The following is a 15184-nucleotide window of genomic DNA, read 5'->3' as shown; positions in this document are numbered from 1 at the left end:
TATGATTACCAGCAATAACTTGTTTGCTAAAACAATAGTCATACACTGAAAGAATATGTTGTTCACAAACCCCATTTGTTTTTATAAATGCACCATTTTGAGAATATAAAAGTGAAACTTGTGAGTGATTCTTATTATTCCTTCCAAACAGTCCAGTCATTCTCCTCAGCACTCCAGTTCATGTCCTCTTCAACGAGTCACATTGTTTGGTTTCCTTATTAATTCTTTTTTTTTCTTAACAGCAGTGCTCTATTTACTGGTCTCCTCGTGATCTTCCCCTTGCGGCCTGTCCCATCGTTGTAAGTTGTTCTGACTCCTATGTTTTTTACCCATGTTCCTCTCAATTGAATATCTAACCCTTGACTGCCAGCTGTCTAACATGGGGTTTCATTCAGCTCACGTACTTCCTGTCCTCTGGTTGACAATGTTTATTCTTTACCCAGTTTTCTTCCATGCTCCTGTCCATAGCCCAGGCTTATTAACTATGCTCAACCCCGTACATCCATTTACTTTCCATTGTTTAAAGCTATGTGAAGTTGTTTTTGTATCCCAGGGGTTAATACTTGCCTATTATTGTTTGGATATTTGCGCTGCTCTCAGTTGTTTCGTCTATTCACAAATTTGTGAATAGATATTAGGGGATATTTCAACATGGTGTTCAACTGCTCTCTGAACTTGGACTGAGTAGCCACGTAAATAAATGTGTTAGTGCAACAACTTAAATTTCTCAGCATATAGGCAAGCACTTCAAACATACCATCAGAACTGACGATGGAATCATCAAAATCAAAAAAATATATAATGTAAACAAACCACAAGAGGATGAAGGTGCCCGATATGGTAAAGAGTAAAATCATCGACTTCCTTCTGCTTTCCATCTCTTGGTCAGTGTGTTTTTCGTCTTTTTTGTGATGTTTCAATCCCATACGGGCTCGACTGACCATTAAAATGTGTCTGACTGTCATAATATTGAATAACAGAATTAAACTGAATGGTAATAATGGTGTTAAAACCTTTTCAAACATCCTAAATCCATTCCACCTTGGATCTCTAAAGTAGATTTGCTTATTAGAACAGCGCCATTCTACATTGTTAATTATCCACTTAGGTTTATATCTGAAGTAAATGGGAATGTTTTTTAAACACAGGAGAATGCCAGTTGTGGCTAGAACCACAGTTGCAGTTTTCTTGGTGCAATATTTCATTTTCAGTTTCCGGCAAGAAATGGCAACAAATCGATCAAAAGTGAAAGTCACAGTGAACCAGACAGAACAGTCTATGGCTACACGGATCACAACATAGAGGGGTCGACATATAGAAGTGAGCTTCACGACATTCAATGGGAAATAATAATTGTTGATTCGACGAAGTATGACCTCAGTGATAATGACCATGAGATCCATCAATGCCATGGCCACCAGGTAACGAGTGGTGCAAGTGGAAAGTCCACACTTTCCCTGGGACAGGATGACAATTGCAATTAAGTTAACTGCAATAAATAAAGAAAGACCCGGTGAGAAAACTTAATTTTTCGTAGACAAATAAATTTTTTTCTGAGAAACAGATTACATCTGTAAAGAAAAATGTGCACTGTGACCATGCCACAATTAAAAACAATCTCCAGCATTAATTTTGCTTTCTGAACCTGTTCTCTCACTGCTCTTGGGATGGATATATATCTCCAATGCATGTCATCTTGAGCAGTACATGGTCATTAACATCAAACAGACAACAAATGGCTGTTACTGAAATTCAATGCGATTTTAGATGAAGAAATAATCCTCGTAATCCTCTGCAATAGCAGCACCAGCATGGTCAGACCCACACTGCCGTCCTGCCTTCATGATCATTCCTCTGCAAACACATGACACACAACTGTTGACATTTCAGTAAATAAAAATTGACCATTCCCAATCAGGATGCATTAACACAGGTTTTTGTCTTTCAGGTTTCTTCAGAATTCCACAAGATTCATAACAGGGTGTAAGTTTCTATTTTACATTGTGAAGGTTCCATCATTATTTTTTCTATGTGTTTAGTGTATGTTAAACAATACTTTATATGTGAATACATATGAACTCAGACACCAGGTGACCTCAACATTATTGGTTAAATTAGCTTTCGCTGAGACAGATGGTAGCAATATAAATACAGCTCATCTGAAGAATAGCATTTGACTTTAGCAATTCTGTACTTCAAAAATGTTTTCCGAATTTTGGAACTCCTTTTTCTGATCTACTGCTAGTTTCATGTCATCATCTAATATACGTCTCTTATATCTTCTTGAAGAGTTTATGGACCGTCTCCTTAAATGTTTCCATTTCTTCTCAGCCTTTATGTTTCCACATTCAAACTTTGCCACCACATCTTCACCCTGTTGTAATGTATTATTTCAGGTTTATCTTATTCAAGTCTTTCCAAATTGAGTCTGTATTGAATGCTACAGCATTTTATGTTCACTTCTGCCTCTAATACGATTTTAATATTATTCTTGCCACAATAATTTCCCAGCTCTAAAATAACTTGTTTGCTGGTAGTTTGAAACAAGAGTTTTCATTGAAACTTTCCTCAATCAACACTGTCTGAGTGTGGGATAAAGGAACCCTTGTAAATCTGAAATCACTGCATATCAGGGGACACACTTTCTGCTGGTTAGAGCCATACCTGACATATAGAAAGATGGTTGTGGTTACTGGAGGTTAGTCATCTCAGACAATATAACCACTGCCCTGTAACATCCAATGATGTTACTGTCACTGATTCTCCTGCGATCAACAGATTGGTTGTTAGTACTGAACAGAACATCAACTGGACTCGGCACATAGACACATTGGCTACATGAACAGGTCATGGCTCGGAATACTGATGCGAAAAACTCACCACTTGTATCCCTAAAGCCTATCCATCACCTGCAAGGAACAAATCAAAGTGTGGTGGAGTACTCCCACTTGCCTGAATGCTGTAGCTCCAACAACACTCAAGGAACCTGATACCATTCAGGACAAAGCAGCCGGCTTGATTAGCATTACATCAACAAGCATTCATTCCCTTCACCACAAACGCTCAGTGACAGCAATGTATAACATCCACAAGATGGGCTGCAGAAATTCACCAAAGCTCCTCAGATAGCATCATGTAAACTCACAGCCACTTCTGTCAAGGACAAAAGCAGCAAATATACAGGAACCTCATCACTTTCAATTTCACCTCACACCGTAAAATCCTGATGCCAAGCTTCTTACCATTCTGTCTTGAAAATATATTGCCGTTCTTCCATTGTTACTGAATCAAAACATTGAACTTACCTTCCTAATGGCATTTGGCTTCATTCACTTCACAATGACTGCAGCAGTTCAAGAAGGCAACTCAATAACACCTTCTGAAGATCAACCAGGGGTGTGTTATAAATGCTGGCCAGCCAGTGACATCTATATCCCACAAAATGAATAACAGAAAGAATGGTGGTCTAAATCAGTTCTTAATTCTGCCTCTTACATTTCGATTTGTGAAGTGTTTTGTGAAGTTCAATCATCCACAATAGTTCCAAAAGCAGCACTTACAGCTCAATTATTCCCTTTGTGTTTAGTTTTTTAAAACAATCATCATTTCACAGCCTTATTGTGAAGGTGTTTATTTTATTAGAGACTTCAATTAACTCACTTTTTTTCATGTTCACATGATATCTTGGTTTCGTCTTCACTAAGAAAGACACAAATAAGACATTACAACTGTTGGCAAACACAGATTCCTTGAAGGGAGAGGAACTGACTGATTGCTAGGCAAAAGGTGGTGAGGAACCTGATGAGAATGAATCCTGATAATCCTCAGGGCCAATAAAGGGCATCACAGAACACTAAGGAATTGAAATTAGGAATAGTCAGTGCATTGATGATTGTCTTTCAAAATTCTGACATTCTGGAACATTTCCTACGAATTGTAAGTTGAGAAATGGAACACCACTTTCGTTTTCTAAATGCAGTCAAACGGAATTGTTGACTGGTTAGACTGACACCATTAGTGGGGAAAGTCTTGAAGTCCGTTGGAAAACATTTAATAGCAGTGGCAAAGATCAGGTAAACTCAGCAAGAATTTAAGAAAACTAATTCATCCTTGAAAATAATTTGAATTTTTGTGTACATAACTAATAAAGTGGGTCCAACGAACCATTGTAAGGCTTAATTGGACTTTCAGAGTGCTTTTCAGAAGTTCCGCACAGGGATTAGCTTGTAAAATAAAAGGGTGTGGAATTGAGGGAAGTGTACTGACACGATGAACGTGCCAATTGGAGGATGACAGAAAGGAAGCGGAAGAAACGGGATTTCATCTGAGAGGCAGGTAGTGACTGGACAGGTAGCTCAGGGATCCATAACTGACTTCATCTATTCACAATACATATTAATGTTTTAAATGAGGGAACTTAACGTCTTATCTCTGGCACTGTAGACGTCACAAAGATTGTTGGGCTGGTGAGCTTTGAGGAGTAAGCAGAGATGTTTCAGTGTGTTTTGTATAAGTTGAATGAATGGACAAATTAATAATAGATAACGTATAAAGTGGATAATTGTGAGGTTACCAATTTCGCAAATCAGAAAGGCAGATTATTAGTCATATATTGACAGATTGATAAAGTGGGAGGTGTAATGCAGCCTCATTGCCCTTCTGTACGAGACAATGAAGGGTAACCTGCAGGTGAGCAGAAGGAGAAGAAGAGAAGTGACACGATGGCTTTCATGGCGAGAGGATTCCAGTACAAAGCACAATTATCTACCACGATTGCATTAACCCCGGCATAGCAGAACAGTGGCATGAAGAGAGTCTATCAATTAAGATTATGTTCACTGGCCTTCAAAAGAATGAGAGGGAATCTCATCAAATTTCTAAGATCGGAAATAGGCCTGGGCAGGTTAACAGACGGAGGACGTTTCTAATGACCTGTGAGTCCAGAATCATTTGTCTGAGTCTGCGGTACGGTAAGGTAATTAGGCACTGAAATAAGTGGAAATTTCTTCACGCAGAGAGTGGTGAGCCAGTGAAGTTCTTCAGTAAGAAGGCTATTCAGGTGAAAATATTCATGAAGGCTTCCGAAATAGTTTATAGGTCGCAAGGCATCAAAAGATCTGAGAAGAATGTAAGAGAAGTCTGCCGAGACAGACGATCAGCCAGAATGAAACTAATTGTTCAGGCACACTCAGAATGTCCTACTCCTGCTTCCATTTGTTATTTATTAGGATCTGCCAAATGGGCTGGGTTTGACAAGAGGTGTTCTGTGGCCGTGGGAAATTATTTTATCACAGTTTCCAACAATAATATCTTGCGAAATCATGGAAACTAAATTCAGATGTTGCTTGATTCAGCACAGAGGTGACCACAGAGCTAAATCCCATCCTTCCAGGGTCCCTTTCTACATTGTGCCTGGGTTTGCTGGAGCTTGGTAAGCTGTTCCTCACAAACCCACGATGGATCCGGCAGATCTCTTTCCCCACACCAACTCAGATGGTGCTCTCAGAGCTTCCACACTCTGTACCCTCTGCTCCATTTGATTGTGCATGTTCAAAACCAAGATATGTTGTAACTGCACTCCCAAATCTCATTCTGAATTGTGTTTTCAAACTCTGAGGTCTCCCTGAAATATCTCCAGCAGTTCACACCACAACTGCCAGCAAAAACTTTCAAGTCCTTCCAGGATCTTTCCAGGAACAGAATTAATTGAAATGCCTATTTGCAGCAAGTTACTTGATGGGTCCGCTACAATACTAATTGAAGGGCTTCAGTGTATTGCTGAACATATGATCAGCTCAGAGGAACTGACACAGGTGTTCACTGGACAGGCACAGCGCTAGTTTTAACCTGTGAATCAATGTGGGCTTGAAACCTCTTTCCAATATGGACCTGCACAGCCAGCTCCTGATGAATGGGTGATATCCCACACATTCAATTTCATTTTTTCTGAGCTTCATAACACAGCACTGCATCAGAGGAGCAAAAGAACGAGGATAGGGAAAGATACAGCAAGGAAAGTCATTCACCTTATAATTGAATAGGGCCATTAATTAGTGCAGAATGGTTGCAGAAATATGGGGAACAATCCGTGTATTTGGACTAACTGGAGGAGTGCGGCCTTCAGGTGTCCAATTGCCAAATGAAACAATTAAATTATGAGACTGCGACATCATGTGAAATGATCAGTTATATAGTAATTTGAATCCACTTAGCAGAACGAGCCGAGACATAACCAAACCAGGCAGAAGACACTTTGTAGATCACGCTGATGCCCTGGTCAGTGAAGTGGACTATTTGCGGATTGTACATGGGCATAGATCACTCTCTTGCTCCATATACCTGCACTAGTGAATGGAGACAGTGAGGTCTGGCGATGGTGGTGATCAGAGTTGCTGGAAAAACACAGCAGGACAGGCAGCATCCAAGGAGCAGGAAAACTGGTGTCTCAAGCCGGAACCCTTATTCAAGAATGTGATAGTGGCCAAGCATGGGGATATTTTCAGGTCCGGAAGTGGTGCTTCCATGCGTTCACGTCTCTGTATCTGTGAAACAGCAGCAAAATACAAGTACTGAGGGAGTGCAGTTGTGAAAATCACTATTAGAGACGGAGCAGAGGGAAATCAGTTTAAACGTAAACAATTCTCAGAGATTTGAGAACAAGACAGAACGAGACAGAGAGCGATATCATGAACAATGTCATCACGTGTGTGAGAATTTTAAACTGGAGACACTGCAAGAGTTAACAGCAACATAAAATGAAGCTGACAGGTATGACAAGGGGAATGGATTTCGGTCTAATCGCTGGAAAAGCTGTGGAATCTTTGGGTGAGCTTTGGTGATGCAGTTTTATGAACAGGGATGGGGTCAGCAGAGTCCTGGGAGTAAACAAACTGGATTTCACATTTTAAACTTTAAGCAGAGGCTGGGTTGATCTGGTGATAAATGTTCTTGTGGGGTCAGTAAATAGAAGTAATAATGGTCAGGATTTGTGTCCAGGAAATCAGGCCTGGAAGAGAGGGATCACTGCATTTGTGGAAAAGCTGTTGAATCTTCACATATTGGCCAAGGATGGAATGGAGTCAAATGTTGGAAATTTAGTTTTTTTGCCAGAATAGAAGACAATGATTTTTATGTTTCTAATATGTAAAGAATGATGACAGGAACGAAATAAATCGTAGTTTACAGATGAAGCTGAGCAATGTCGCTCTTGTGTGCCGACCAGAATCAAAAAGAAAACAGGCAGTTAGCAATGGTTTGCAGAGTGGAAGATATATTCAGAGTCTCATCAGCAGTAATAAGAGTGGCACGGGCAGTAGAATAAATAGAAAGAATAACGATAGAGTTAAACATGGTTTACAGAAATAACAATTGGGTCGTATGACTTACCAGGAACGCCAACAATAGCCAGGATAGGATAATAAAAGAATTCAGTCATGTACATTATGTAATGGATTCGCAGCGATACTGGAATCTTATCATAAAAAGCAGAAAGGGCCAACAGATCCCAGTATACAGTCCTGTCCATTTCTGTAACATTCATGTCCATCATTATTAGATTCTGGTTCATTCCAGCCAACTTTATTCTCAGATTCTAATCTCTCCTTTCCTCATCTCTGGAGCTGTTGAGTGTTGAACGTGATGTCGCCACTGACTCTATGGAATGTCACATTGAAATGAGCCTGTTTTTAACAGAAAAGCGAATTACTCCAGTGTCACAGGTCGAATCCATGGGGACTAACATTAATTGCAGTCACTAAACAAACAGGTTCATTTCAGCTGGAAAACAGAGCAGCAGGTCAGGAAGTGGAGAGATTGAAGTGAAGGTAGGTGTTAGAATCAATAAATCCAAAAGGAAGGACAGGCAGAGACAGGTTAATGAACATACTTGTACTAATGGGCTGAAGTGTGTTTATTTCAACAAAAAGAATACTATGGGTAAGTCAGATGAACTTAGAGCCTGGGTGAGGACAAAGGGCTATGGTATTGCGACCATTACAAAGATTTGATTGAGACAGGGACGTGACTGGCTGCTCACATTGTCAGGGTTTCATGTTTTAGATGAGTGAGACAAAAAGATGAAAGAGATGGAGTATTTGCATTCCTAATTAGGGAGATTGTCACTGCTACATTAACATGATGATTCCACATGACCCAAACAGGCACCAACACAATGATGAATACCTATGTAGGCAGGTTCTGGAATGATACAATATAACAGGGTTGTCAGCGTGGTGACTTCGACTTCCCCACGATTGACTGGGACTCCATTAATGCAAGGGGCTTGGTTGAGACAGAATTGTTTAGGTCAATCCATGAGGGATCTTGAAATAGCATGCAAAGATTTCAACTAGAGGAGGGGCCTTACTGGACTTTGTACTGGCTAATGAGCTCGCCAGTTGACTGACCCACCAAGGGGAGAGCATTTTGAAAACAGTGATCAGAATTGGTTAAGGAAGAAATAGAGGGCTTGCAGACCCCGGTCATGGTGAACGAATATAAAAGGTCTGGATGTCCATGAAGAAGATGAAGTATTGGGTTCAGGGAAACTTAAGCCTTGGAGGAAGTGGAGGCTGTGGTTGTTGTCCCAAACATATGCAGGAAGCTCCTGGACCGGGGGTGGGGGGGAGGGGGTGGATAGCATGGTATTGTGGTATGTGGAGATGGGTTCAGTGAGGCAAGCGCAGGCTGAGGCGATGGGTTGGCTGGGGCGGTCAGGGTTGTTAATCTATGAGGGTGGGCAGGAGTCTTGTTGGAAAAAGTAAGCTCGGAGGCAGAGGCTGTGAAAGAAAAGTTTGATGTCAAAACGCATTTTTGCAAATAGTGTTACATTATATTCCAAATAACAAACTTTCTCAATAGCTATCACTAAGTAGCATGTGATGCACGAAATGGTTGGAAGGTGCAAGCGTAAATGCTGACTTCAAGAATTTACACTGGTGTTTAGCCCTGTCAGCGCAATGGGTGTTATCACCAGGATTCAGAATTAAATCACAACAGTTTATGCAGATCCAATGTTAACTTTCAGAGTCCTACGTGTTTAATTACACCTGATTTAAATAAACTTAGAGTGTGCTTTTCTGTCATAACTGTTGGTATAGTGAAGGTAAAAGGCCATTCAATGCTTTTCACAAGTCAATGGTTTGCAGAGACCTTCCAGACCTCCTATGGCATTGGGATCTCGTGTTTGACGGACTTGTGTTAAATGATTGCGATAAAGACAAACTTTCGAGTTGATGCTAATAAAAATAGAGAGAGAATAGTCGGAATATGGGAGGGTGATATTCATGGGATTCCTGATGATAGAACCATAAGACAGATGAGCAGAATTATACCATTCAGTCAATTGCATTTCCATTCAATTGAGTTGATCTGGTAGTCCACTTTACTGTCTTTGGCCAGATTGAAAGCAATTAATTGTAAATATGATGATGTTGATAAGCTTGAACCAATCCAAACCAAACCAATCCTGGGATAATGACAGGGCACTTGGACAGAGAGAGGAGAAGAAATTGCCATCTGAAGTGATAAGAAACCTCGATACTCTCAAAAAAAAGAAACACAATTTATTCATGAAGGTAGACGGCACATTTAGCGAACATTCCTGACATCACAATTCAACCGAGAGAGGTGTTCAGAGCAGACGAATTCACAGAGAAAAGATCCCGAACAACAGAATCAGTGGAGAGGTAGAGGAATATACTGGAAGACACATTCCGTGTGAATATTGAGAGAGTAAGCTTGAAATTACGTTTTTTTAATACACTGGATTTATATAAGTGGGACCTTCAGTTTTGAAGCAGTACATAAATAGAGCTTAAATCAGTGAGTGAATGGGTAGTAGTTAGGAAGTAATTATTAAATTTATTCGGAATTCTGTTACAATTTCGTTCACTGTTGGAGTCAGGAAAATAAATTGTTATTTGTTAATTTCAGAGTGAGCAAAATAATTTCATTTCATTATTCAATTCTTTACAACAGATTGGGGAGTGAGAGTTAGGTTATAACCTTTCTTCGTCTTCTTTATTAGATTACAATGTGAGGTATTGCTCTCTGGGTGTTTCGGTTTTAATTATCAGAGGGATGACAACCTCCCCTTCGTAACAGTAGGCTCATCTTGAAGATTAAGGTGCATGGGATTCACGCTGATTTGGCTGTTTGGAATCAGAATAGCTTTGCTCAGAGAAGATAGAGGGTAATATTGGAAGGGGGTGATTCAGACTGGCAGACAGTGAATGGTGGTACTCTGCAGTGATCCGTTTTGGGCTTCTACTGGTTGTGATGCAAATGAATGACCTGGATGAAAATCAAGATGGTTGGGTTAGTAGGTTTGCCGCCAATACAATGATTGATGGATTTATGGATAATGTAGAAGTATGTCAAAGGATTGATGGGAGGAAAAAGAGCAGGTGGAGTTTAATCCGGGTAAGTATGGGTACTGCACTTCGGAAAATCAAATACTAAGGAAAAGTAGCAAGTTTCTTGAGGTATAAGTTCAAAATCCCAGGTTGTGGCCACACAGGTAGATATGGTGGGAAGGAAGGCCCAATGTATGCTTGCCTTTATTGTTTAATGAATTGAGTGTAACTGTCAGGTTGTCATGGTGCAGTTTTATAGGGCATTACTTCGGCCACACTTCAAGTATTGCATTCAGTTCGGGTTGTCACATTATAAGTAACAATTGGAGGCTTTGGAGAGGGTGTAGAAGAGGTTTACCAGGGTGTTGTCTGGGTTAGAATGTATGAGGAACAAGGAGAGGTGAGGTAAACTCGGGTTGCTTTCTTTGATGCAGCGATGTATATGGAGAGACTTGTTAGAGGTCTCTAAAATTATGGGATGCCGGGATAGGTTTGATAGTCAGAAGGTGTTTCCCAGGGTTGAAATGTCTAATACTATGGGATATGCATTGAAGGTGAGATGGGAAAGTTCAAAGGAGCCATGAGAGGCAGGTTTTTACACAGAATAAGAGAAGTCTTTGTTGGTGGTGGCATATACAGTTGGGACAATGGAAGGACTTTTGGATTATCAGATGAAAACACAAGTAATGGATGTATGTTGATCAAAGGCATGCAGAAGGAATTAATTTATTTTGGCATCATGTTCGCCACAACATCATTTGTCAAAGGGCCCATTCTTGTTCTGTATTGTCGTATGTTCGATGCAAGATTGCAAGATTTGTTTAGATATCTGGTTGCAGAGAAGCAAGAGTAAATATTGAACCGCTGGAAATGTACCTGGAGAAGTAGCAATTGAGAACAAAGAAATACTGGGGAAACCTTGCATCAGTTTTCCCAGTGGGCAACACCAGTAACTTACCAGAAACATAAGGAGTCTGGGAGGTGGTTGCGTGGAGTGTCCACTACTTAGGAAAAGGTACTGGGAATGCTGAAAGTTTGAAGGTGGATAAATGACCCAGACTGGATGGGTTACATCACAGGGTTCCAAAGGCGATAGCTGAGGAGATTGTAAAGGCATTAGTGACGATTCAGGAATCACTGGAATCAGGTAGCGTCGTGACGAGTGAAAATCGCTAATGTTGACATCCCAGTTTAATGAGGGAGAGAGGAAGAAGACATATAAGCATTGGATGGTAAGCATGGTCTTGTTCATTTTAAGGACTTTAGTGTTTGTTTTCGTGGTTGCGATTGGTGAGCTCATGATAAAACGGGGCAGAAATTACAAGACTTCTCAAGGTTCTGCCTAACAAATCTGTCAGAATTCTTTGAGGAGGAAATGAGCAGGTCAGACAGAGGACAGTCAGTTGATGTGTCATTGACCAGAGCCATTTAATCCACGAATAACTGCAATTTTTTCTGCCTTCGCTTCAATATACTTATTGCTCTAACTTTGACAACCCGCTGTGTTAAACAGTTGCAGATATTAACTACCCTCTGAGACGTGAATGTCCTGTTCATCGCCATCTTAAGCATATGATTACCAGCAATAACTTGTTTGCAAAAACAATAGTCATACACTTAAAGAATATGCTGTTCACAAACCCCATTTGTTTTTATAAATGCACCATTTTGAGAATGTAAGAGTGAAACCTGTGAGTGATTCTTATTGTTCCTTCCAAACAGTCCAGTCATTCTCCTCATCACTCCAGTTCATGTCCTCTTCAACGAGTCACATTGTATATTTTCATTATTAATTCTGTTGTTTTGTTTTCTTGACAGCAGTTATCTATTTACTGGGCTCCACATGTTTGGGTTCAAGGAGGAAAGCAATTGGTCAAACCACATAATTTTAAACAAAACAGAATTTCCTTACAAGATTACCAAATGAAACCAAACAAAAAGAACAGAATACTGAATAACTTAACGTATCCGATAACCCAACAGATTATCCAAATTTAATGATGCTGTTCCAAATGCTTGCAACAATCCCCATAAACACGCTTTAGTATACAAGGTAAAATCAAACCCAGGGTCTTACAGGAGAGCACTCAGAGAGAGAGCGAGAGAGAGAGAACCAGCCTGCTTCTTTGCCCCCAGCAGCTTCAGCTGCCTGACTGCATTCAGTGAATCGCCACACTGCCAAACCATAGATATCTGAGCTGGGAGAACTGACCACTCCTCTTACATTGTGCAAGTTTTTTTTTATTTTAAAGTTAAAACCATTTTGACTGTGACAGTACCTGTTCGCTCTAATCAAAGTAGCCCTTAAACCTTGAAATCTGTGCCTTTTCTGACTTCACTATAAAAAGCACAAAACCAACATAACCTTGTTAATGCATCAGCATCGTCACACAACAACTTTCTGTGCTGCACTTTGTCAACAGTCTTCTGGAAATCCAAACAGATCACGTCCACTGGCTCTCCTCTGTCTAACTTTCTCATTCCCTCCTCAAAGAATTCTGACAAATCTGTCAGGCAGAACCTTGCAAAGTCTTGCTATTTCGGCAGTAATTTATCATGAGCTCACCAATCGCATCCATAAAATCAAACTCTAATGTCCTAAAAATGACCAAGGCCATGCTAACCAGCCAATAGTTATCTGTCTTTTTCCTCTCTCCCTCCTTAAACAGAGATGTCAACATTGGCCATTTTCAGTCCTCACGATGCTATCTGACTCCAGTGATTCCTAAATCACCACCAATGCCTTTACAATCTCCTCAGCTATCTCCTTTGGAATCCTGTGATGTAACCCATCCAGTCTGGGTTATTTATCCATCTTCAAACCTTTCAGCATTCCCAGCACCTTCTCCTATATAGTGGTCACTGCACTCAATCCTCTACCAGACCCCTCATGGTTCTGGTAAATTACTGGTGTCACCCACTGGGATAAACTGAGGCAAGGTTTCTCCAGCAATGCTTTGTTCCCTATTGGTACTTCTCCAGGTACATTTCCAGTGGTTCAATATCCACTCTCGCTTCCCTGTAACCTTTAGGATATCTAAAAAATCTTGCAATCTTGCATAGAACATAGGACACAGGACAATACAGACCAGGAACGGGTCCTTTGACACATGATGTTGTGGCGAACATAACGCCAAATTAAATTAATTCCCTCTGCATGCCTTTGATCGACATACATCCATTACTTGTGTATTCATTTGATAATCCAAAAGTCCTTTCATTGTGCCAACTGTATTTGCCACCGCCAACAAAGATGTCTCTCACGCTGTTTAAAAACCTGTCCCTCATGGTTCCTTTGAAATTTCCCATCTCACCTTAAATGCAAGTCCCATAGTATGAGACATTTCAACTATGGGAAACACCTTCTGATTGTCAAACATATCCTGGCATCCCATAATTTTAGAGACCTCTACCAAGTCTTACCATATCCATCGCTGTACCAAAGAAACCATCCCAAGTTTTTCTAACCTTTCCTTGTTTCTCATACATTCTAATCCAGACAACACCCTGGTAAACCGCTTCTACACACTCTACAAAGCCTCCAAATCCTACTTATATTGTGACAACCAGAACTGAATGCAATACTCGAAGTGTGGCCCAAGTAAAATACAATAAAACTGCAACATGACACACAATTCCCTGAACAATAAAGACAAGCCTTCTTTCCCAAACTATCTACCTGCGGGGCCACTTTCTGGGAAATATGAACTTGTACCCCAAGATCCCTTGGCACATCAAAGCTGTTCAGGCTAGTTATTAACTGGATACTTTTCCTTAGCATCTGATCTTTCTAAGTGCAGTACCTATACTTACCTGGATTAAACTCCGCCTGCTGTTTTCCACCCATATGGGGCAACTGATCTATCCTTTGACAATCTTCTACATTATCCACAAATGCATCAATTATTGTATTGGCTGCAAACCTAATAACCCAACCACGTAGATTTTCACCGAGGTCATTCATTTATATCACAAACAGCAGAGGTCCAATACGGATCGGTAAATCCAATTCCAAACATCCAAGTCAGCGTGAATCCCATGCATCTTAATCTTCCAGATGAGCCGACTGTTACGAAGGGAAGGTTGTCATCTCTCTGACAATTAAAACTGAAACACCCAGAACACCTCTCTCAGTCGAATTGTGATGTTAGGAATGCTCGATAAATGTACCGTGTACCTTCACAAATAAATTGTGTTTCTTTTTTCTGAGAGAATAGAGGTTTCTTATCTCTTCAGATGGCAATTGGCTCTCTTCTCTCCGTCCAAATGCCCTGTCACTTTCCCGCCAATAACATATTGATTTCTTTACAATTTGATTGGTTTAAACTTGTCAACATCATCAGATTTAAAATTAATTGCTTTCAATCTAGCCAAAGAGAGCAAAGTGGACTTAAGGATTATCAGATCAACTAATTTGGATGGAAATTCAATTGACTGATTGGTATAAATCTGCTCCTATGTCTTATGGTTTTATCATCATTAATTCCATGAATATCACCCTCCAGTATTCCTACTCTGCTGTCTTTGTTTGTATCAGCATTAACTCGAAAGTTTGTCTTTATTTCAGTCATTATCACAAGTCTAACAAACACTAGATCCCGATGGCACAGGCTGCCTGGAAGGTCTCTGCAAACCATTGACTTGATGCTAAAAACATTTATTTATCTTTCTTTAATTACATGAAGCATTTCATTATTTTCTATCTCACCTATGCTTTACAATCCTCTACTCTCCCTGTCAGTAACATCTTCCTGATGTAAGAACAACCTCTATCACAGTGAACTGCATGATAGCAGCAACACAACGCTGCTCTCATGCAATCATCTTCA

At 40.2% G+C, this 15184-nt stretch overlaps 1 protein-coding gene across 1 annotated transcript; it reads right to left on the bottom strand.

Annotated features, from left to right (window-relative positions):
* Positions 1–596: 596 nt before the first annotated feature.
* LOC140469279 (uncharacterized) lies at positions 597–14319 on the bottom strand. Its single transcript, XM_072565622.1, has 3 exons — positions 14169–14319; positions 3661–3699; positions 597–1489 (listed from the first exon to the last, which is right to left on the bottom strand). The coding sequence occupies exons 1-3, from the start codon at positions 14317–14319 to the stop codon at positions 597–599; spliced, it is 1083 nt and encodes a 360-aa protein (XP_072421723.1).
* Between the last annotated feature and the right edge of the window lie 865 nt (positions 14320–15184).

This window comes from Chiloscyllium punctatum, chromosome 49 (assembly GCF_047496795.1).
Source record: "Chiloscyllium punctatum isolate Juve2018m chromosome 49, sChiPun1.3, whole genome shotgun sequence".
Lineage (NCBI taxonomy): Eukaryota > Metazoa > Chordata > Chondrichthyes > Orectolobiformes > Hemiscylliidae > Chiloscyllium > Chiloscyllium punctatum.
The sequence above is the reverse complement of the archived record's forward strand: the minus strand, read 5'-3'. Positions and strand labels throughout refer to the sequence as shown.

Coding starts and splice junctions, on each gene's coding strand:
- LOC140469279 (XM_072565622.1), bottom strand. CDS start 14,319: ATGAATGACCTCGGTGAAAATCTACGTGGTTGGGTTATTAGGTTTGCA. Junction 3,700..14,168: donor GCAGGCGGAGTTTAATCCAG/GTAAGTATAGGT, acceptor TGTCTTTCTTAG/TGAAGACGAAACCAAGATAT. Junction 1,490..3,660: donor TCATGTGAACATGAAAAAAA/GTGAGTTAATTG, acceptor TATTTATTGCAG/TTAACTTAATTGCAATTGTC.